The 22,599-nt window shown below is 39.8% G+C and overlaps 1 protein-coding gene across 2 annotated transcripts; it reads left to right on the top strand.

The window, feature by feature from the left end:
- On the top strand, positions 1-21,572 carry tango6 (transport and golgi organization 6 homolog (Drosophila)). 2 transcript variants are annotated; one of them, XM_054776090.1, is made up of 18 exons: positions 1-2,955; positions 3,230-3,885; positions 4,045-4,161; positions 4,890-5,037; positions 5,131-5,237; positions 5,429-5,591; positions 7,738-7,802; positions 7,968-8,080; positions 8,851-9,024; positions 9,106-9,232; positions 9,587-9,790; positions 9,893-10,036; positions 10,226-10,714; positions 12,981-13,038; positions 13,357-13,515; positions 15,864-16,015; positions 16,168-16,215; positions 18,822-21,572. In XM_054776090.1, the coding sequence occupies exons 1-18, from the start codon at positions 2,904-2,906 to the stop codon at positions 18,996-18,998; spliced, it is 3,153 nt and encodes a 1,050-aa protein (XP_054632065.1). In that variant the 5' UTR covers positions 1-2,903; the 3' UTR covers positions 18,999-21,572. The 2 variants fall into 2 exon arrangements, with proteins under 2 accessions (XP_054632065.1, XP_054632064.1); XM_054776089.1 differs by having other exon boundaries at positions 16,168-16,281; positions 18,822-21,569.
- Positions 21,573-22,599: the final 1,027 nt, after the last annotated feature.

The following is a 22,599-nucleotide window of genomic DNA, read 5'->3' on the forward strand; positions in this document are numbered from 1 at the left end:
ACTTGTTCTGTAATTATATTTGATACTGAATAGCCCCAGATTGTCAAACGGGTTGTTGTCTACATTGCAGTCAGGCCAAAACTCAAAACTGAGGCAGACCAAAGGCTGCTTGAGGAGGGAAATGAAATGCAGTAAGTTCTACATTACATCGTAGGTCTGTCAGTGTAGAGTGCACTTTTTTTGGTGGCACACGTTTACAGTGAAGAAAATAAGTATTTGATCTGCTGATTTTGTAAGTTTAAACTCATACAAAGACAGGACCAAACCATATTTGTATAATTTTTTTAAATACATTATTTTGTAATTGATTTAATTAAAAAAGTATTTGATCACCCACCAAACAACAACAATTGTGACCCCACAGACTGGTAATGTGCTCATGAAGCACACAAATTAGTTCTCTCCCTACAGCAAAAAGCCTAGAGAGTTAGAGACCTTTGTTATTGTTGGAATCTGAAAATGGAAGAACTACATGGTACGAGTCACTGTCGCTCTGGATTTCCATGCAAAATCTCACCCTGTGAGGAATGAATAATTCTGACATCAGGGATCGGCCCAGAATACAATGGAGGAGCTGGTTAATGATCTAACATGATCTAAATTGCTGAATATGACACCAATAACGGCATCCCTACTGTCAAGCATGGCGATGCAAACATTTTTGTATTGGGGCTGTTGCTCTGCTAAGGGTACAAGAGGACTTCCCAAGGCTGATGAACAGGGCCATGCTCCGTGGAATCTTGGATGAGAACCTTCTGACCTTAGCCAAAACATTGAAGATGGGTCGTGGATTGGTCTTCCAGCATAGCAATGACCCAAAACATACGGACAGGGAAATGAAGGAGCGGCTCAAGAAGTGCATTAAAATCCTGTAATGGTCTACCTAATCTCAAGTCTGTTATCCATAGAACATCTGTGGCGTAATCTTAAAGGTACCAAGTCACAGCCTCAAAACCTTCAGGATTTAAATGTATCTGTAAGGAGTAAAGAGACAAACTTCCTCCAACCGTGGTGACCAATAACAAACATCGGGCCTCCGTGCTTTGCAAATCAAGAATTTCTCCCCATGTACTAAATCAGGTTTTATTAGGGGATCAAATACTTACTCCCCTCAAATACAAATTAATTTTTAACCTTCATTTAATGGTTTAAAAAATACATTTTGTCTCTCTCTGTTCGAATAAACCTAGCATTAAAAAAAAATCAGGACGTGTCTTTGTAAGGGAGTAAACTTTAATAAATGAGCAGGGGATCAAATAATTATTTCCCCACTGTATATACAATATAGATATATAGTAGATGAAGTTGGGTCCAGTTTAAATATTTACCACACCCTGGTGTTTGAGTGGTCAATTGAATGTAGAGAAAAGGGTGTGTTCACCCCCCCCCCCCATATACTGTATCAGAATTTGTACATAAAAGATTTAAACCCACTCTCTTTTACAAGTCTTATTTTACAAATCCATTTGTCTTGTAAAGCATTATTTATAGCTTGTTTGTGAATTTGTCTTTTCTTAGTGTGTGTGTGTGTGTGTGTGTTATAATCTATGAACAAGGGTCAAACCCTTATAGTTATTGTACTTATTTCTATTAAGGGTACAGTATGTTCCAACTATCATGGGATCAGGTGACGATTGTGACATTTCAGAAAGTTTATGGACAAGTGAATACAGCATTTTAAAATAGTCACTAATTTTACTGCAGTTGTGCTAAACACTATTCACAATTCGCCTTTCAGGGAAAGGTCCCTTTCATGGAAAACCGAGCACTTGCAGTCACTGTCCCATTACAAAGTGGTTATACATGTTTTTCGTTTGTTTTGGTATATATGACAGAAAACCACAAAGTAATGATTTTGTCTGAAATTATTTTGTATGAAGCTCACCATCGCTGCGTTCAGTCAAGTTTATCCTGGAAATGCAATTTCCCATTAGTTGTTGAGTGCGTTGTGACCACTGAACTCTACTACTGGAAGGGGCGTCCCTGCTGACCGCATGAAGCCATTGGTCGGCCATCTTGCTTCACCCAAAAAAGCACACACGCATAGACATACATGTATCTTCATTCACTACATTTATGTTTCGGTATAAAAATTAACACGAATTAACAAAAATTCAATTGAAACAGTAAATTTACTAGACCCAAATCTTAAAATTTCCCTCAAGTTTAAGGTTTTTCCTACCTCTATGGTGTGAAATTACAATGCACAACAACTCAATTTCAGTGTTCATAAGGTATTTGTTATGATAAGGATCTACGTAGTATCAAAGTTTAATGCAACGCATACCTTTAGAAGATGATCAGGAAAGTCAGTTTTACAAAAAGTAATTAAATGGGACTAAAAATATTTGAAAACATTTTTAAGAGAAGTAGATTACTCTTTTTGTCATTCATAAACATTGATTACAGCGCAAGAATTTTCTGTTACAAAAAAAAATCCAAAGTAGTTCTTGCCTCACCAGCCATGGACCTCACCGCACGTCACTTTTCTCCAGATACTCTTTACACCATCTGTATTTTATCAGCGGTTCCATGACTGTGGATATTTCTACGTAGATTATTGTAACACAAATACTGCATATAAATAATAAAACAGTGATTCTTGTATTTTAACGCTGAAGTGACACGGTAAACTTAGGCTTATCACTTAATTATTGTGCTCATTTGTAAGTCTATTTGCAATGACATGGCTAAAAAAAATATAGATTCCTGTTTCAATTCGTTTGGTTCCATTTCATAGCGGTTTCATTTAAACAAATGAGGTCCTGACTGATGTCACTTCCGCTGGAGCGTCACACTTGCGTTGCCGTAGCATTTCCGCTGCGAATTAGTTCCGTGTAACACGGTCAGGCAGAAAACTCCAAATTATGTACAGACTGGTTCACTAATTAGGGGTGTAAGGGATGACTACAGCAATAATTTCGCTTTTGAATGTTCTCACGAAGCCTATTGGTGGTAAGTAATGAACAATGTACGCAGATTGTGACAGGGGCACATTAGAAGAATGTTGCAGTAGTTTCCATAATTTAGTGAAACACTTTCAGAGTGACAATGAAGTAATTCTTTTCTTTGTGTATTCCTTCAAGTGTAATGGGAGTTGTGTTGCAGCCTATAGTATGACGTCCATTAGTTAGTAGCTTATACTTTATTCAGTTGCTAATATCTGTAGACATTCTGCTTAGCTGGGTGTAATGAAAAGAATAACTTTTTCATGTTTCAATGTCTGCAGAGGTATCTGGGCGTGATGCAACGTCCTCAAAGGAGGAGGCGTTTCAAGCAGCACTGCTGACCAACAGAGATGCTCTCCTGGAGCAGCTGTACAATGACAGCAGCTTAAAGGATGTGAGGAGGCTTAGAGAGGATGTGATGACAGGGGCAAGCTGGTTTTTAAATGACACAGAGGATGTGATGTGGGGCTTTGTCCAGGAGTGTCTTCTTATGCTCCTCACCTTAGCACGCCACCTTTCCGTTGAACTTGAGCTTTTCAAGCTGACACCTACCTCTACAGCCAGACTACACACCCCTGAGATGGCTCCACCGTTACCCCCAGATGTCCTCAGTGTCACCCAGCAGAAAACACTTGGCTCAGCGCTTCAGTTTGTGGTTTCCCTGGGGCTCTGCCCATACTTGGCTCCTGGAGTGGGTGTACCACTTGGTCACAGGTCAGCATTTGGTGCAATGGTGGAGAAAATGGTTTGTGGTCAAACATCTTGTGTGGCGCATCACCGGCTTCTAACCACAACCAATGTATTGTTGCACTTGGCTGAACTGTCATCTCTTGCCACATTGGTATTCACCCGGCACCTTGGAGATGTGATGGCAGCGCTCTGTCAGCTTGGTTACCAGCCACAACAGTCTGAGGGTAGCACCTCAAAGGATGTTAAGGTAGGACACCCATGGCCTCTTATTATCTTGTTTGAAGAGTACTTCAATTAAAAAAAAAAATCTGAAATAGCTTCAAGGCCAGTAATTAATATGTCATATTTTGTAGTATTATAATGTATTATAATGTCCAGGTGCATGTTGATAGTTGTTTGATTGTAGGACCTCAGTGAAGAGGAACGTGGAAACTGCCAGGAGGCTCTCAGACATCTATTGGGAAAAGTCTATCAGCCAGTTGTCATCAAGGAGCTCCTTATCTTACAAGGTGGAACCAAACAGGTGTGTGTTCATGTCTGATATGCGATATTGTTCATTACCTCAGTGAGATAGTATGGCTGTACTGTAGAGGTTTCTTTTGTTAGATACATACAATTTGTAAGTTCGTCTTAAAAATTACCTCTGCAAACAAAAAAATCATATCTAGTGTTCAATAAAAGAAAAAGTTAAGAATGCAAACAAAAGTTACAATAAGCATTTAATTCTCAACTTGAGGTTAAATATTACCATTAATTTTATGTTGTCAGTACAACATTTTGTACTTGGAAAATTATATATTTCAGCTGAATGTTTTTTCCCCAATTATCTATGTTCTTATATACAGTATATTCATGTATGTTTAATTTTTCGTGTTTGCTCAGTAGGCTTTTAACTATTATTAGTAGTATTATTTCTCAGTTTCATTTGTCAATGATAAGATTTTTTTTTGTGGAGTGTTGTTTACACTGTAATTTCTGCCTGCCTTGAGACAATATCACAACCAAGAGTGGCCCAAATCAACCAAAACGATAAAGATGCAGGCGCACAAGCCAAACATTGAGCTGATGCTCATAATACAGTCAACAAAAATATAAAGGCAACCCATTTTTCATGAACTGAACTGTACACAAAAGGCCCATCTCGCTCAAATATTGTTATCAAAAATCTGTCCAAATGTGTGTTAAACTAGCAGAACATGTCAGTCCAGATATTTGCCGTGTAATGTTAAAAGGTCTACTTCTCCCCTCCAGCCCGGTCCAGTAGGAAGGTCCAATGCTTCCAAAGACAGGACAGCTTCCAGCTGGCTGAGGAGACTATGTGGTCATTTGCTTTCTGAGCGTTTGATGCAGCCGAATGGGGTTCGAGCTGTAGTTAGAGCCATCCTAGAGGGAGGAACAGGTGAGCAAGATCGGGACTGGGTGACCATGGAGACAAGGGAGGACAGGATAAATGGTTCTACATGTTAGCTGTGATATTTGTCATGCCTTCTAGGGGGTGAGTCAGACTGGAAGAAATGTGATGGTATAGCCAGGATCCTGGCAGCATGCCCCCAGCAGTCTGCTTCAGCAGACACTTACTATAAGCAAATCTGTTCTCAGGTCGGTGGCACACACATAAAATCATTTGAAGCTCCCATTATGTGACTGAAAGAATTTGTCATTGAACAAAATTGTTGTTTAACTGTTTAGAATCCAATTACCTCATAATTTTGGGTCAACTGTCATATATTTTTGTTAAATATGTTCGTTGGGTCTCATTGCTTGAATCTCATTGGTCTATTTTGGTGCAGATCCTTGAGCTCCTTCACCTTAAAGACAAGCTCACAGCGCAACAGTTTCAGCGTGTGGCCACCAGCACGACTCTGTACTTGGTGCAAGAGAAGCCCAATTATGCTCAGCTATACTTGCTGGTTCCTCTGTTGGCTCCTCTCCACCACTGCATCACTGCTGCTGGTTAGTAATCACCACAACACATTTGGATGTAATATACAGTATCTTATTTTCAAGGTAGAATCATTGTGTGCAACATTATTTTTACAAGGCTGTTTTCTGTTCCAAAAACATGCATGGTTACTTTCCATCCATACATCCATTCTCTATGCCGTCTATCCTCATTACGGTCATAGGTGTATGCTGGAGCCTATCCCAGCTGACTTTGGGCCAGAGGCAGGGTACATAATCGCAGGGCACATATAGACAAACAATCATTCATGCTCACATTCATACCTATGGGCAATTTAGAGTCGTCAGTTAACCTAACATGCATATTTTTTTTGGAATGTGGGAGGAAACCGGAGTACTCGAGCCCAGGTCTTTAACCAATCTCCTAACTGTGTGGCCAACATTCTAACCACTCGGCCACGTTGGGTTAATTGGAGACTCTAAATTGTCCATAGGTATGAATGTGAGTGTGAATGGTTGTTTGTCTATATGTGCCCTGCCATTGGCTGGCGACCAGTCCAGGGTGTACCCCGCCTCTTGCCTGAAGTCAGTTGGGATAGGCTCCAGCATACCACCCCGACCCTAGTGAGGATAAGCGGCATAGAAAATGGATGGATGGAGGGTTTCTGTCCAGAGTTGCAGAGTTAATTTTATACCAGTGGTGGGGTGGTGTGGGTTGGGTTCAGTTGCACACAAACTAAATGTGCAACACATGAAAAAACCCCCAAAGAATCAAGAGATTTTAGTGTTTCTTCTATGACCCATATGAGGTGTTTAATAATTATGTACTGTTTGTAAAGAGGACTTTTATTAGAATAAGTTGGGATAGAGGGAGTTTTAAACTTTATAATTGTTTGATGGTTGATAGGATACATTATGTATCTGCAACCAAGCCTATTCATTTCTTGCGGAAAGGACATGCAAGATGCTTAAGGTTGCTCTGCCACACTCGACCAGACACAGGTTTCTCACGTTTGTCTGTGGTACGTTTTTGTAGTTCATTCATAGATACACAATAAAGAGGAAAAAAACAGTACAGTATGTCTTGAAATACGGGGGACCCGCATTAAGGAAAAAGCTTTTTTCATGAGAACAGAATGGAGTTGTCATCTTTTGAAGAAGTAAGATGCCAATAAGACAGAAGAGTGATGCACAGTGAGGTGTGGTGAGGTTCATGGCTGGTGAGGCACTAACTCTTTTGGAGGCTTGTTAATACATGATGCTCATTATGAGGATAACAACAAAAAAGGGGATAATGAGGCAGTTTGGTTAAAAAAATGTATTCATATTATTTTCAGATACTCCTTAGACTCATGTATATACGTACTATTTATTAAGTGAAAAACATTTGTCTTCTTACCTTTTATCTGTATATGGAGTACATACACCATGTCCTTCTTCAGGAAAAGTTCTGATACTTTGTTCTAAAAGTCTGACCCCCTGGTGAGCTTGGGTATATAATCCTCCATCTTGGCAGTCTCATTCATTCATTCGTTCAGCAGAGCATAAAAATATTTTGCATTTGACTTGTTTGTAAATCTAGCTGTAGCCGGCACTCTTGTTTGTGTATTTCAATAAAGTTAAAAAAAATTTGCTGGCTTTTCCTCAGGGAAAAAAAGGCAATGACAAGCACCTTCCAGCTCATGCATTACTGACCCCTTCAGGATGCATCTGTACTGCAAGTGCCTCCCATATGACATTTCTGTGTATTTTATTGTCCGATTAGCAAGAATAATGATGTCATACTTACATTAAAGACATTACACAGGCTGTAGAAAGTCATGGTGCACAATGAATGTTTCTGCAACATCATATTATTGGCGACATGCTGACAAAGACAAACCTACAGGCACCATGAGCCAACTCAACAATGTGCACTCAAACGACAGGCGAGGCTTGCGCACTAAGCCTTGAAGCCACGCTGTAGTTGATCAGGAAACGTGCAAATTCAGCGACTTTTACTTAAGTAAATGTTTAAAGTGATTGAAATCTTCCAAAAATACATTTATAATACAGTTAAATTGACAAATATTAATATTTACTTGATGTTATTATTGACTCTGACTCATTTGCTCTAAGGACTTTGACCCAAAAGGTGCAAAGCAAAGACTCTGACTCCCCTGACCGCACATCACTGGTGATTCATGTGTGTTTCCAGATATTAACTGCCAAGTTGTTGTGGAGGAATGGGAACTGATGCAATGTGTGGAGGACATCAACAAGGTGTGTACAGATGAAATTGTGTATTTAAACAAATATACTGTACCTTTCTTATTTTAATATTTCAATTTCAAAAAATTTTATGACACACTCCCGTTGGGGGATGAAAACTTTATTAGTTGATTCAAACCAGGTGAATTTCCCAGTGTCTTCTTTTCTTGTGGTCAGATCTGGGTGGTGGGAAACAGGTCGTCTGCTCTCCTCCTCAAAGCGTTAGAAGAGGTTCTTCCTGTTGTCTTCACACTCTACTGTTTCACCAAGCAGAATGTCTCCAACCTACGGTACTTTTCTGTCGTATCAGCAAGGATTGTCAACTTTGGTCACATGCATTGTATCACCTGTATCTCCACATTTGTGGGGTTTCACTTTGCTACTGCTACCTTCTATCGGTACCTTGCAAATATGCCTTTCTTGTCTGTATTTTGATGTTCATTTGAACAAAAATTAAGCGAAAATCCATTTTATTCTTCAGTAAATACACTGTATTTTTTTCAACCAATGAGGATGGGTTTGCATTGCACTTTAATAATATTTATAAATGTATGTATGTTTTATTTTGTGAACTTTAGTTGTTGTAAAATTTTACACCGCTTCAGTTTAAACTGCTGCACGTAGTGAGTATACAGTACACCAAGTAGAAGTAGCTACAGTCACAGGGGGGAATCGACCCCGTGCTGGCTGCATGAAGGTCAGCCTTCTTCACAACAGGCAGATAAACTTGAGTGCGTGTGTGTGAAGTTTATTTTAATGAGAGAAACACTCTCAAATCTAACCATCGTTGACATCTAATCCTATACAAGATATGGAGCCACTGTGGCTCAGTCATAGTGACATCTACTACTTCGATTGCACCAATGGTGTGGTTGGTTTGTTCAGGCATGAGCACAATAATTAAACTATGGTTTACTTAGTCTGGTTGATTTGTCCATATAATAAATAAAGTTACAGACAAAGGCCAGCTTTTCCCTGCGTAACCATACCATGTAGTCCCTAGAGAGCAATTATGGGGGGTTATGGGACAGTAAAAATGTTGTCTTCTGTTTCTCCACAGAACGCCATGTTGTGAAATTTTGCTCTGGTATCTGAGCCACACAGAGGCTTCAGCAGCCCTATCAGTACTCAGGCAACTGTCAGGTCTTCAGGTGCATGCTGATGTTGCAGCAGGCTTCCATTTCACTCCTGGCAGCAGTGGTGGTGTCCAACTCAGTTGCAGAGACGGCTGCAGGTGCTAGATCCACTTCACAATGTGGTCTTTGCTAAAAACCTTTATCACAAGCTTAACAATAGTTTGTCCTTCTTTGGCCAGTGATGAAGACAACACACTATATGAGAAGCTGTCTGGGGAGCAGTGGCGGCTGGAGTGTCTAATGCACCTGTTATCTCAACTCAAAGACAATGATCTGCCAGGAGACTTCTTCCTGGACTTGTTACAGGTGAGCAATCAAGCTCTCGTCATTTGTTCCCTAAAACAATTTTTTTAAATACCACATTGAGATTTATTTTGAAAGCTCTGACTCAAGGACAAACTGATAAGATTGTGAAATCCCCAAATTTGTAAATAGACGTTACTCACTATTTATGGCACTATTCTATTAGGATTAAAGTCTATCGAGATGAATATGTTACTATATCAAAACCATCTCCAACCATTTTCAAAATGTGTTCATGAAATATTCTTTTGCTGACTTTGTCATGTTTTCATAAGAAAGCTTGAAATGTACAGTGTTTTTAATCAATACTGTGACATTTTTAGGTTGCTGTTTATAAGAGATGGTGTTTGTGTTCAGGAATTAACCAGGTGGACGACAGCAGATGCTGAAGAAGAGGAGGAAGACGGACAGCAGTTAGACATATCGGCAATGACACTCCTGGAGGTGGAGCAGCAGCATGGCCGTGTCACAAGGCAAGGCCACATGCTGGCTTTGCTTCAGGTTCTGGCTGTAATGGTGGAATCCCTGCAGCATACTGTACTGATGAGAAAAAACATTCAGGTTTGTGTAGTTTGGTGTGGCATTTAAGAGTTTGTTTTTTTTTACCTTTTACAAATGACACGTTTGAGTTGTTTCTTTGTGTGTCAATGTGTTTATCTCCAGGTGGTTGGATTTATAGTATCTCTGCTTCAGAGGGCTTGCGTGGGTCTGGATCAGGCCAATGGTCTCAGTATTGGAAATCCGATAGAGAGCCAAACACTGACTATGGGGATCGGCCTGTTGGCTACTCTGCTCTCTGAACCCCAGGTACTCAATTTTACATTTATCTTATTTCACATTTTATTGAAAAGGAATGTTGTTTTATAAATTGCTGTTTTCATGACATGTGCAGTTTTATTTGAAATTATTTATGTGTAATAAAATTGGTAAAATATACATTAGATAGCATGGAACTTACTTTACCTAACACCTTCCTTTTTCCAATGCTATCTACAGCTCACTGTGGAGGTCTACTCCTCTATGTCAAGACTGCTCCAGCCACTAGGGACTCTATCCCAGAAACACCCAGATGTGCTCATCCAAGAGCTAGCCTCAAACTTAAGAGCTGTCATTGCTACCCAGGGTGCTTACCGACCAGATAACCTCTCAAACATTGCTGCTCCAGGCACCAAAGACAGTGAGATGTCACCCAAGAGCTATGTACCCTGTAAGAACCAAAACAAAGTAACAAAGGAATCTCAGACTTGTCCTCATACACCTTTGTTGGTCAACAACAATCATGTAAATTCCCATATTAGACAACCAGCATCCTTTCAGGGCTCAGTGACAAGTGAAACTTCACTTCCCTCTAAGGGCTTTTCAGATTGGCTTCTTGAGGCATGTGACCCTGACATTCCAACTAAAGCATTTGCTCTAAGGACTTTGACCCAAAAGGTGCAAAGCAAAGACCCAGAGACTCTACATGACCTGGAGAAAGTACTTATTGTAAGTTTTTTGTTGTTGGTTTTCTGCCATTTTGTTAGAGTAATGCACTGCAGAATTGTAAGAACAGATTCAAAGATTGTTCATTTAAGGGAAGCATCCACTCTTTAAATAGTTGTGTTTGTGTGTAGCATAGACCAACATTTTCTTATGTATATACAGCATATACAGTACACACATTTCGCTCTGAATATGTTAAGATACTTGTCTATAAGATAATTATCTTTGTAATGTTATCATTAATAATGATAATGATTATATGATTTTATTTGAATAATGGTATTGTGGAAATTTGGTTTAGAACATCTGCCTCAGAGCCAGGTTGTTCTGGGTTTGAATCTTGTCCCAGACTTGGGGTTTGCTTGAGCTTTCTGTGCTTGTATGGTTTTACTCCAGCTACTGCAGTGCCTCCCATACTGTAGATCAAAAACATGCATTTTAAGTTCATTGGAGAACCTACATTTCCCATAGATGTCATTGACTGTCTAAATGTGCCCTGTCAATGACTGCTGACCAGTCCAGAGTGTAACCCACCTCTTGCCTGAACTCTGTCTCCCCCGGTTTTATGCTTGGTCCTATGAGGTGGATATAATAGGTTGGTGGTTACAGAGTGAAGATGTGTGGTGGTGAAGCAGGTCTGTGAAATATAATGGACCTGAATATGGAAGAATATGTAGGTGAGAATGGGGATTTTAAACCTGCTGTATTGTGGAATGGGTAGGGTCTACAGGAGGTTCTGGAGGCCATGAGTGGTATGACCTCTGGAGTGGAAAGAAGTGATGATCAGGGAGAAATTTGCGTATTGGATAATTTTTACAGATTTGCCCCTGATTATGTAAATGTACTAGTTCAATTGCAAGTAAGTGATCTTGCATCCATTGGAGTGGAGTAGGTTTTTGTGGTGGTGTGGTATTGTTTTCTTCAACAATCAACTCTTAAAAGCGTCAGAGCTCTCAATTGACTTTCATGCAATGAGTTACTTGTGGGACATTGTGCTAATAGTATTAGCAGTGGCGAATTTCTCATGTGGACTTTGCGGAAAAGGATCCACTACTACTCTTACTGACGTCATCATGTTGAGGGACATGCTGCCTTTCCCCACAAAATATCCACATCGGATCCAGCATGCAGCAGTATCGCAAGGTGGAAGCGGCAGGAACGTGTTATATGTTTGGTATGGCATGATAAGACAGGGCCTACTGGAACACGTGTATAATAAATGACATGCTTGAAACTGCCCCGCCAAGGGAAGCAGTGGGGTTATCTAGGGACTTGTTAGGTGGCTTGAGCATAAAAAGAATAACTCATTTAGTATTCTCTGTGCCCTCTCTGTCTGCACATTGAAAAGCTGTCCACCATTTGTTAGCACAGTAGAAGCCCCCTGTATTGATTTTTCTTGTCTGTCATATTTTGGGGATGTTTTTTTCCATATCATTACCTAAGGGTCCCTTTGTACTTGGGGGTACATTTTGAATTATTCCCTTTGATAGTCTTGGGTAGTGTTTTTAATGTGTTCATACCAGTATTGATGTCTTTGATTTAGATGTCTGTCATGCAACAAAGTAAAATATAAATACAGTGGAGCCCCGCATATTCGCAATTTAGCATTCACAGCCCCACAAATTTGCCGATTTTTGGTCAAAAAATGTTCTTGTTTCTTTGAAAATTCACCCCAAGTTGGTAATAATTCATAAATAGGTGATAATACTGGTAAAATGCACAGCATACATGTTCTGCTGTTAAAAAAAAATCCCACAATTTTCACATACTAATGTCTTTATGCTTCACTGCGGATGTTTTTTTGTCAAACGTTGAGATTTTGCACTTTGTTCGGCGATCCTTGAGCACACCATAGTTGCTGTGAGATACAAAAGTGAAGCTTATAGAACGTACAACGTATAGAATTTCTGCACCGTGACTCTGATTGCGTCTGTTCATTAGTGGTGAGTACCTATATTTTATCATTTAAAATGCGTTTAATAAGTGTGTGAGCCATACTGAAGAAAGACAACAGTCACTTTTATTGAAAATGTTAATCTGAAATCGGAGGTGAATGTCAACGTTAAGCTAGCAGGAGGGTTTGGAGGGGAAAAGAGCCGTGTGTCAAAAATAGACATTTTTATCGGCGTTTCAAATACCCGCAGATTTTCGCCATTCGTTGGCAGTCCCCAGACGAAACCCCCGTAATTCCCCCGTAATCTACTGTAATTGTTTAAATCACTTACTGCACAGTGTGATATCATTAATAAAGCTCTAATATGTACTCCAGCTCTTCCTTGAAAACCTGGAAAATGAGGACTCCTTCATCTACCTGTCAGCTATTCAAGGTATTACAATGCAGCTGTTTGGCTGTGAATGTCATTTTTCTTGCTTAAAATGATTCCACCCTCATTGTAAAGTATATTTATTTTCAAAATGTACAAACCTTCAATAGATGACCAATTACAAAAAAATATAGTGACTGTAATATTATGCATGTTGAGCTATTTAAATTCTTTTCTACTGCTAAAAGCAAATTGAAAATTGAATTTTAAATGAAGGTGGAGTCATTTTGAGTGCAATTGCGCATATTGTTGTAATGAATACCAGGCTTTTTATACTAATAATTCTTGAGGATCAGAGAACTGAAAGTATTCTCTCTGCAGGCCTTGCTTCATTGGCTGATTCCTACCCTGAGAGGATCCTGGAAAGACTCCTAAGAGACTTTCAAGATGGTCCTTCACACTCTACCACCAACACGGATCACTCCTTGGAGTTTCGCCTAAAAATTGGCGAAGTCCTAATGAGGGCAAGCAGAGCTATGGGTGAGCTTCAGAATCATGCATGCATTGTGACACTACCGGAGGCAAATCCAATGATGAGGGCTTTTTGTTTCATGTAACCTAACCAATACTTTGTTGCTCACAAGTCCACTGTAATCAAGGCAGTCTTGCAGATGTGTTTAAGGAAGTCACGTTCTGGGGACAGTCACATGAGGCCTCGGCATGGTTACTCCTACTGTATGTCCCTCACTGGCCGGCACTCATACCTCTCTGCACGTTTGAGTGTCTGATCACTTTGTAATACATAACTACATTCATGCACCTTTTTTGAATTGTGGATTATTTCTAGTTCTTTTTATTCATATAACAAAAGCGACCCTGCGTGTCGAAAACCTTTGTTCAGCTCCCTTGCCTTTTCTGGGTTTTATCTTCCAGATCGTTTGGCTTCCCTGGGAGGGTCATTTTCTTATTTGCCTGGAGGTTGAGTAGACCTTCATTTTGTCATCATGTAAACATTAAGCACAATGAAACATGAAATTCTTGTGTCTTTGGTTTGATTCTTGTTTGTGATCTTGGATAAATAGATCAGTGGGCCAATTTAATTGTAATTTATAGACACATTTAAAAGATCCTATGACTGTGAGGCAATCATTGGCTCAATAGCCAACTCTCTCTTTTTTTTTTTTTTTTTTCCATTGTAACAACAATCACAGCCTGTTGAAAAGGACTTAGATTTATAGCTCGTGTACAAAATAAAGACTGAAACTGTCTTGGCAGGCAGCTTGGATTGGCACTGTAGTCAAGTGTCAGATGTACACGATGGAGGAATAGAGTTCCTGCTTGATAGTTTTGCTACAAAATAACATTCAGAACAGTTTTGTGGTACACTGATTAGTTAATGGGTCTCCTTCTCACACAACCTCTTCTTGCACCATGTGTCTTTATGTGATCTGGAGGAAACCAGCAAGCATTCTGTGATGCTTCATGGCACTAGAAACTTAATATTTCCATGTCCGGATGTTGAAGAGGGACAAAGAAACAAATCGGAGGTTCCTAATCAAATTGGAGAAGAGAAAATGAGAAACATTCATAACGAATTATTTGGCCAGTAGAACGCCACAGCTGCTGTGAGCTCAAATGGAGCATCAGAAAAGCTCATGTTGCCAGGAAACAACTTGACACCATGGGTAGCGTTCTTATTTCATTTGAAATCATTGCTTTGTTGAACCTACAAACACACACTATCAGGATTAATTTTTAAGCCATCTTCATTTTTTGGGGCTCATTGTTCTTCTATATTTCACAACAACAGACATACAGCTGTCAGCAGTTTATATACACATCATTTTTGATCGAAATGAATCAAATACAGTCAAACTTGTGCACCCAATTTTTGTTCTTAAGTTATTAAATATGTACAGTATCACACAAAAGCAACAATTTAATCATATCTTCTCAAGGGACTTGGCTATAACTTAGAGCAGTCAGTGTACAGCTTTTATAGATATACTGGAATAACTCAACACACAGCCGTTATTGTCTAACTTCTGTGAATTCTTCATTGTGCTGGAGGGCACGTGCAAATAGCTGTGGTCACAGGTCATATCCTACACTGTATGTTCAGCGTTTGTCATCGCTCTAATTGCAATTTTCATCCATTCTTCTCATCGCCTGTCCATCATTGCTTTGCAGGGAATATACATGCGGCTGTTTCTCACAGGACTGCAATCTATCTGTGGTGTTGAGTTGACGGGTGGTGGCATCATTGTCTAATTTGCATAATGGATTAATGATGATTTTTTTTTTTTAACTCAGACTCGGTGTTTGTGTGGACAGATAAAAACAACTTTTTGTTTTGTGTCAAATGTGCAACATTATGTCACGTTTAACAACAGAAAATGACGTTATTGACTTACAGCTGTTGGTTTCATTTCTTGCAGAGATAGATGTGCATGCGTCCTGGGCTCCGTATAAGTGTTTGCTGTTTGTTGTGTCTGTTTTAAAGATAACGTACAGTACACGTCATTGTACATCTAATATCTCACTACATTGATGAACAGATATGCTACAATGCTCAACCAAGATAGTTTTGGTATGTGCATATGAGGCATGTTAAGAAGCAGTTGTGCAATTTACTGTGCAGAGTTGTAAGGAAAAGCTACACGTACAGTCCCATTGTAATGCATTTATTTGTGAGCAAGGGTTAACAGGCTGCGCCAAATCTAAAAAAAAAAAAATGTTTTCAGTAGTGCCAAATCTTTCTGTGTCGGTCCAAATTCATGTATGATGGGCCACCACAAATAAATGAATGTATGGGAAACAGCGTATGCACTCTCTTTCTCTGACAGTATTTGACATAAACCTCATCTTTCTCGCCTCTCTTCCTGTAGGTGATTTAGCGCCCCACTTGGGTCATCCCCTGGTGACTGCGTTCCTGAGAGGAACCAGAGACTCTGACCAAAGTGTCCGTGCCAGCAGTCTGTCCAACCTGGGGGAACTCTGCCAGAGATTGGACTATGCTCTCGGTCCACTGGCTCAAGAGGTGAGTGGAAACACATCGATAGACACTATTAAACATAATGATAAGACATGCATCGAAGGTACTTTTGCGTCTGTTTTGAGTAAGGTCTGACATTGGCATAGCTACTTTTGCAAATATCCATTGCAGTGATTTCACCCTTGTGTGTTGCGCAGCTGAGCTCCTGTCTGACGGCTCTGATAAAGACCGAGAAGGAGGCAGAGGTGAGGCGAGCTGCTGTTCATGTTATTACAGTGCTGATCCAAGGCCTTCGTCACAAGACCACTCAGGTAACACATACAACCATGTACAGAAACCCACAGCGTGTGGCAAGTTGAGCATGTTAGCGTGCGTGCATGCGTGTGAGTGACAGGGTACATGTTTACGATAAACACATAACTTGCGTGCGTATGTGTGTGTGAGTGAGTGACAGGATACAGGTGGATAAACAGATAATGCTGTGCTTAAAAAAAAAACGACAAAGATAAAGTTTAGTTATATTAATATTAGTTCAGAACATTTATTTAGGTGTTTAATTTTTTTGTGCCAAAAAGCACACAATAAAAGATTAATAGGCAATTTACCTGTTTTTATTTTGCACATTTTCACGTTGATATTTGTTAGGGTGTTTTTGATCAAAAATGCAGAATAGTTGAATGTCTGTCCAAGAGAGCTCATCAAATATATCCTATTGCTGCTTTCTTCACTTAATTAGAATTAGTGAGATAACCAAAATGACTTCTTATTGATCTGGTGTGCTCGCACTAGAAGCAGAACAGAGCTCTAAGGGTTGTGCTTTGGAGAGTGAGAGGCCATCAGAGTGACAGGTCCTTTCATCTAACCCCAACGTCCCTGTGGTCTCTCCTGGGAAGGTTTGACTTAATGTCAGCTTCTCACCGAACAAAAGACGGGTGGGATACTCCCACCCTGTTTTACAATTACTCTGCTTCTCCTTCTTTCTCACTGGCCGTTGAAAATGACTGTTATTCACAGATAGTTGTTTGGCCTCTGATCCTGGCCCGTTGTATTTTTGCTCTCCTGAAATAGAAACTCCACTATACAGTACTGATCAAATGTTTTAGGTCACCACTAGTTTAATCGATTTATTGGCCTTTTTTTCCCACAGCAGTTATTTTGATACAGTAACACAGTAAGACTACACTAAAAACACAAAAAAAAAATTTCAGCGTCACTTTGTAGAGACGTGGCATAGTGGCCAAGGACTCATCAATTTAATTTTGTTGAGGATCTGGATAAAGATGATTTATACGTGAATTTATTACAGTTGAGTCACTCTGGCATCAAAGGAAAGGTCATAATCGTGCGCCCCATCTTTGACTAAATAACATATGGACAAGTGAACACAAATTCACTCTACAATTGCTAACAGGCACCCTAGTGAGGATAAGCGGCTTAGAAAATGGATGGATGGTATTGCTAACAGCCCTTGGTAGATGCCTGCACTCTATTTAGTGGCATTCTAGTTCTATCCCACAGGGGGAAACCAGGGGTTGATTGTCGTCAGCCGTAGAGTTTTATTTGTGCAAAGAACACAGTTTGCATCAGTCCTTTGCTTACAGTGTCATCACAAAAAACACAACTCAACGAACTACAGTATATGTATGTATTACAAGTGATTATACTCATTATACTGCATAGTATGTAACCAAGACGACTGTTGTATTGGTGATTGATGGGTGGGGACTATGGTACATACAGCACGTTTTTCATTTGGAAAGCAACAACTGATGGGGTACAATGTGGCCATCTTTGACCATACATTACCAGTATGGTCATTTAAGTATTGCTAAAACAACAAATCTAATGGCCTAAGACTAAGCTGAACACTTTTGCACAGTACTGTGTACAAAAACCCTCCCACAAACAAAACACTCTCCACAGACATACAGTAGTTAGGTCAAAAAGTACAGTATATGGAGAATGGCAGTTTTATATGGTTTTGTTTTGAGACCAGCACAATGGATTTGAAATAAAACATCAAGATGTGATTGAATATACTGTAGCATTTATTAGTTAGGAATTCTAACCATTTCATGTATGCGTAGGGCTTCATTGCTGCCACAGTCACTTAGTGGAAGCTTGACTTTTGTCCTCATAAAGTGAAAAGCATGCTCTATTTGGGCATTGAAGAATATTCCAGTTTTATTTTCACAACACATTGCTGTTGCAATATGTTTCGGATCCTTATTCATCTGCGTTGTGAAGTGCTGTCCTATCAGCTTTGTAGCATTTGGCTCAAGGTGAGCATGGAAGGCCAGACAAAGCATCTCCAGGGAGGAACCTCAAAATGTTGGTGATGTCCTTGGGATTTTTTTTTATTTTGTAATCACTGGCAAGTAAGTCTTGCGGTCCAAAGATGGTGTTGCGACCCAGTGGCTTAGGTGTGCCTGTAAAGTCAGCCATCTGCTGATCTCAGACCAGGGCCTGTCATTACTAAACAGCTGCAGAAGGGCAGCAGTGCACCAGCTGTGCAGAGTTTAATGATACCTGCTGACATGAGAACACACACTGGCAGAACACATCACACAGGTTAGGTAGGGGTCTGAGTGGAGGTTCAAGGGTCACGTGAGGGAGGATTTTCGCATACTGTGTGAAAAAAGTGTTTCTTTCTACTAGTATTTACATTTCTTTCTACTCGTGCTATAGTTACGGCAGTATGTTTATAAACCACAATGCACTTTCCTGGCTCGGAAATCCAGACTTGTGCGTGCGTACAGTTGTTTGCTTGTATTAATCCGTTTGCAGCCAATCTTCAGTGTCACTCCAGCAGTGGAGCTACAGTATTATCTGTGCTCTGTGCCCCCACCAGGTCCTCAGTGATGTTTTGTTGGACCTGTACCGAGCTCTAAAGTGGGTGGTTCGCTCCGACCCAGATGAGGTTGCGGTACTCCATGCCCAGCTCGCTCTGGAGGAGCTAGACGGCGTTATGAGAAGCCTCATCTTCCCGAAGCAAACGTTGGAGAAGAAGATTGTTGTCCTGCCTTAAAAAATTTTTTTCTGCACTTCTAGCACTGTTTTTGCCTCTCATTTATACATGAGTGCAGTAGACTGTAACCTGGTAGAAATGTAAATGTAATGTATTGCAATATACCTTTGTTTGTTTGCAATGAATTGCAATGAATTTGTCTCACTCCCATTTCTTCTTTTGCATTTTCAAGCTCTACTTAGAACCTCATTAAGATCCAACAGTGCAAAATGTAATTTCTTGCAATTTCACAACATCAAATTTGGATGAGCAGTGCATATATAGTATGTTATTATGTGCAGTATGTTGTGTGTGCATCATAAGTGTCAACATTTCAACTTTTTCTCTTTGTATTGTGCCTTTGTACACTATTTCTCCCATGTTTTTTTTTGTTTTATTTTATTTCTACAATTTTCCACAGGCCAATAAAAAATGAAATGTAGGCCACAACTGCCCCCGGGCTGCACTTTGGACACCACTGGGATAAAGCACACAAAAAATAAGTCATCTTTTGCCACTTTGCGTTTCAAACATCGCTCCCTCACTCTATTGCGGTTTTTCAAAAATGAATTAATAAATGAGCTCCGTTTCATTGTTGACTATGGCCTATTGTTAGTCAAAAATATTGAAAGACAAGTCATATGTGGTATTCTGGCCACTAGGTGTCAGTAATGTTACATTCATGAGACAGATTACACTATATTAACTTGCACTGCAAGAAGTGGTACATTTTTTATTTCTTACTTTGATCTTCCCTGCTGAGTTTCAAACACTTTATGTTGAGAACAAATAAATTAGAGGCTAACTACTTAGCTTGCTATATGCTATGAGCGGCGGTCGTCTCTTATGTCCCTGCGGAAATCCCGTAGCCTGCGCAATGGAGTTGCACAATGTGGTGGAAACAAAGATAGCAGTAGTGCTAATCAAGTGTTGTATGCCGTGCAATCAACCCACATTATGTTCACAACACAACACGGAACTTTCAATGCTAACGTGTGAGTAATGTCTTATCTCTTTTTATATCTACTATATTAGGTAATGCGAGTACAGGGGTGTTATTTCATGCCTGCATGGCTCAAATAATGGTAAAAACCATATTTAGGTCATAAACAGGTTTTCTATACTCAACACCAAAAATATCCAAGCTGTACACTGACTACTCTAAATTATATCCAAGATTCATCTCTCTAGCTGGTGTGATCATGAAATCCTGGGGGGTCTATTTCATGCTTAAGTAGAGGGTGACAGCACTGCACTAAATAAACATACCCAAATGACTTTTGGGGTTTGAAGCGGCTCATGAGACATTCCTTCTTTTGTCCTTCATCATCCCTCTCATCCATCCAGTGAATGAAGCGCGACCTCGCCCCTTCTCCCTCGCAGGGCAAACATGGCAGGCTCCAGCCTCGTTTCCATGGATTTGCTCCTCAACACCGACTCAAGGCTTTACTGCAGGCAGGCGCTTTACAAATGAGCGCTGGCAGATTTAGTCTTCTATAAAATATCACCAAACCAGGTCCTTAAATCAAAGCGGTGTTCACACTGGGGGTTAGGTATTGTTCTGCTGAAATGACTCACTTGGTTTCGTGCTACAGCTGACCAAATCTCCAGATATACAGCTACACTCAAAATGACTCAAACCCATTTGAAATGTGGAAATGTCCAACCAATTAACAAAAGAATATTATATGTGTTGAGCTATTTAAATTGTTTTGGTTTTGTTGGTTGATTGCAAGCTATTGCAACTGAATCCAGTTTACAATGAAGGTTGACTCATTTTGAGTGCAACTGTAGAGAGTGAGACATGCCAAAGTTCCAATTTAGTTAGTGCGGAAGGGTTTCCTCTCATTCAACATCTCCGACCTCTGACCTCACAAATATGCTTCATGAATAGACAAAATTGTTGCCGTCCTGGCCACACCTTTGACATTTGAATGACAAAACAAAACCTTTGTCCATATAGTGCAAGGGTGTCCAAAGTGCAGCCCGGCGGCCTTTTGTGGCCTGCAGCTCATTTTTTATTGGTCAGTGGCAAATTGTAAAAATACAGTACAGGAGGGAAAAGAAGAGGAAACGGTGTAATATGAGGAGGAAATGTTGGCTCTAATCCTTTTTTCAATAACTTTTGATTTTTGTTTTTATTTTTGTCTAATTTAACTTTTCGGCAGATTTAATTGGTTTTAGCCTTTTTTTTTTTCTTTTTTTTTTTATAAAAGGCAAAATATCCAAATTGCACTGACATTCCTTGATTTTTCAGTATGCGGCCCTGAGTGGAAAAAGATACACACTCGTATAGACACTGTGGAGCTGGTGACCAACAAGAAACACATCCTTGCACAGGCATACTGACATAAACCTCCATATCCATCCATTTCTTTTCTATGCTGCTTATCCTCATTAGGGTCGCGGGAGTATGCTGGAGCCTATCCCAGCTGACTTCGGGTGAGAGGCAGGGTACAACCTGGACTGGTCACCAGCCAGTTGGCCACTCTAAATTGTCCATAGGTATGAATGTGAGTGTGAATGGTTGTTTGTCTATATGTGCCCTGCCACCGGCTGGCGACCAGCCCAGGGTGTACCCCGCCTCTCGCCTGAAGTTAGCTGAGATAGGCTCCAGCATTACATTAATGAGGACAAGTGGCATAGAAAATGAATGACTGAATTAGACATTTTAATCCAGTTTGCAAATTTGGGTTATTCTTTCTCGGGAAACATCCTATACAGGATAGCACATTTCATAGCCTGTGAAAGTATATCACAATGGGCATAATTACAGGTTAACACCTCCCAACACCGATGTTAGACAGGTTTAAAACTAAAAATGCATTTTACCTACAGTATATAAAACTAAGAATGTTTTTTAGATTATCTGCAGAGTGAAAAAACACTTAATTATTATCTGGATGAAAATATGCTGGATACACAGTTTTGGTGAAAATGAAACAAAGACTGAATTAATGATAATCCATAAACAGATAAGAGCCTAAACTGATTTCCCATGCTCCTCTCCTAAAAAGCCAAGAATATAACTTCAATGATTAGCATAGACCCTACCTGCTGTCGTATGTTTGTCACATTCTGACATGTTAAGTTTTAATACACACGTGTATAAAATGAGATAAACCACACAAAAGAGCATGACCACCTTCTGAAGTGACATCTAATCTAATCCCAAATACTGCAGTTACCTGTGAATAGATTGCACCTCTTCCAGGTGACGTACTAGCTGTGTCTTGGAAGCTAATCCTTTCTACAGATACGGTTTTCGTTGAAGTGCGGCTAAACATTTCACAATCTGACAAGAAAAATGGACAGCATTTATTAGCCTTGGCACACCACTTTTGTGCACACGTTCTTGAAAAACAGCACAAATTATGTGACTATTTGCAAGTTTTGCCACTGTTTGTCCACATTTCTCTTTCTCCACATAGTTCATGATCTTGAAATATTTCACTGTGTTTAGTGAATGAGTGTAGAAGAGTTTCACTTTTTGAATTCAACTACTGAAATAAAGATATTGTAATGTGCAGAGATGCACCTGTATGTTCTGTATTTTTTAACTTTTTTTTGTAATTTTACTTTACGCTTCTTCTTCTTCTTATTATTATTATTGTTATGCATC

Source organism: Dunckerocampus dactyliophorus, chromosome 5 (genome assembly GCF_027744805.1).
Source record: "Dunckerocampus dactyliophorus isolate RoL2022-P2 chromosome 5, RoL_Ddac_1.1, whole genome shotgun sequence".
Taxonomy (NCBI): Eukaryota; Metazoa; Chordata; class Actinopteri; order Syngnathiformes; family Syngnathidae; genus Dunckerocampus; species Dunckerocampus dactyliophorus.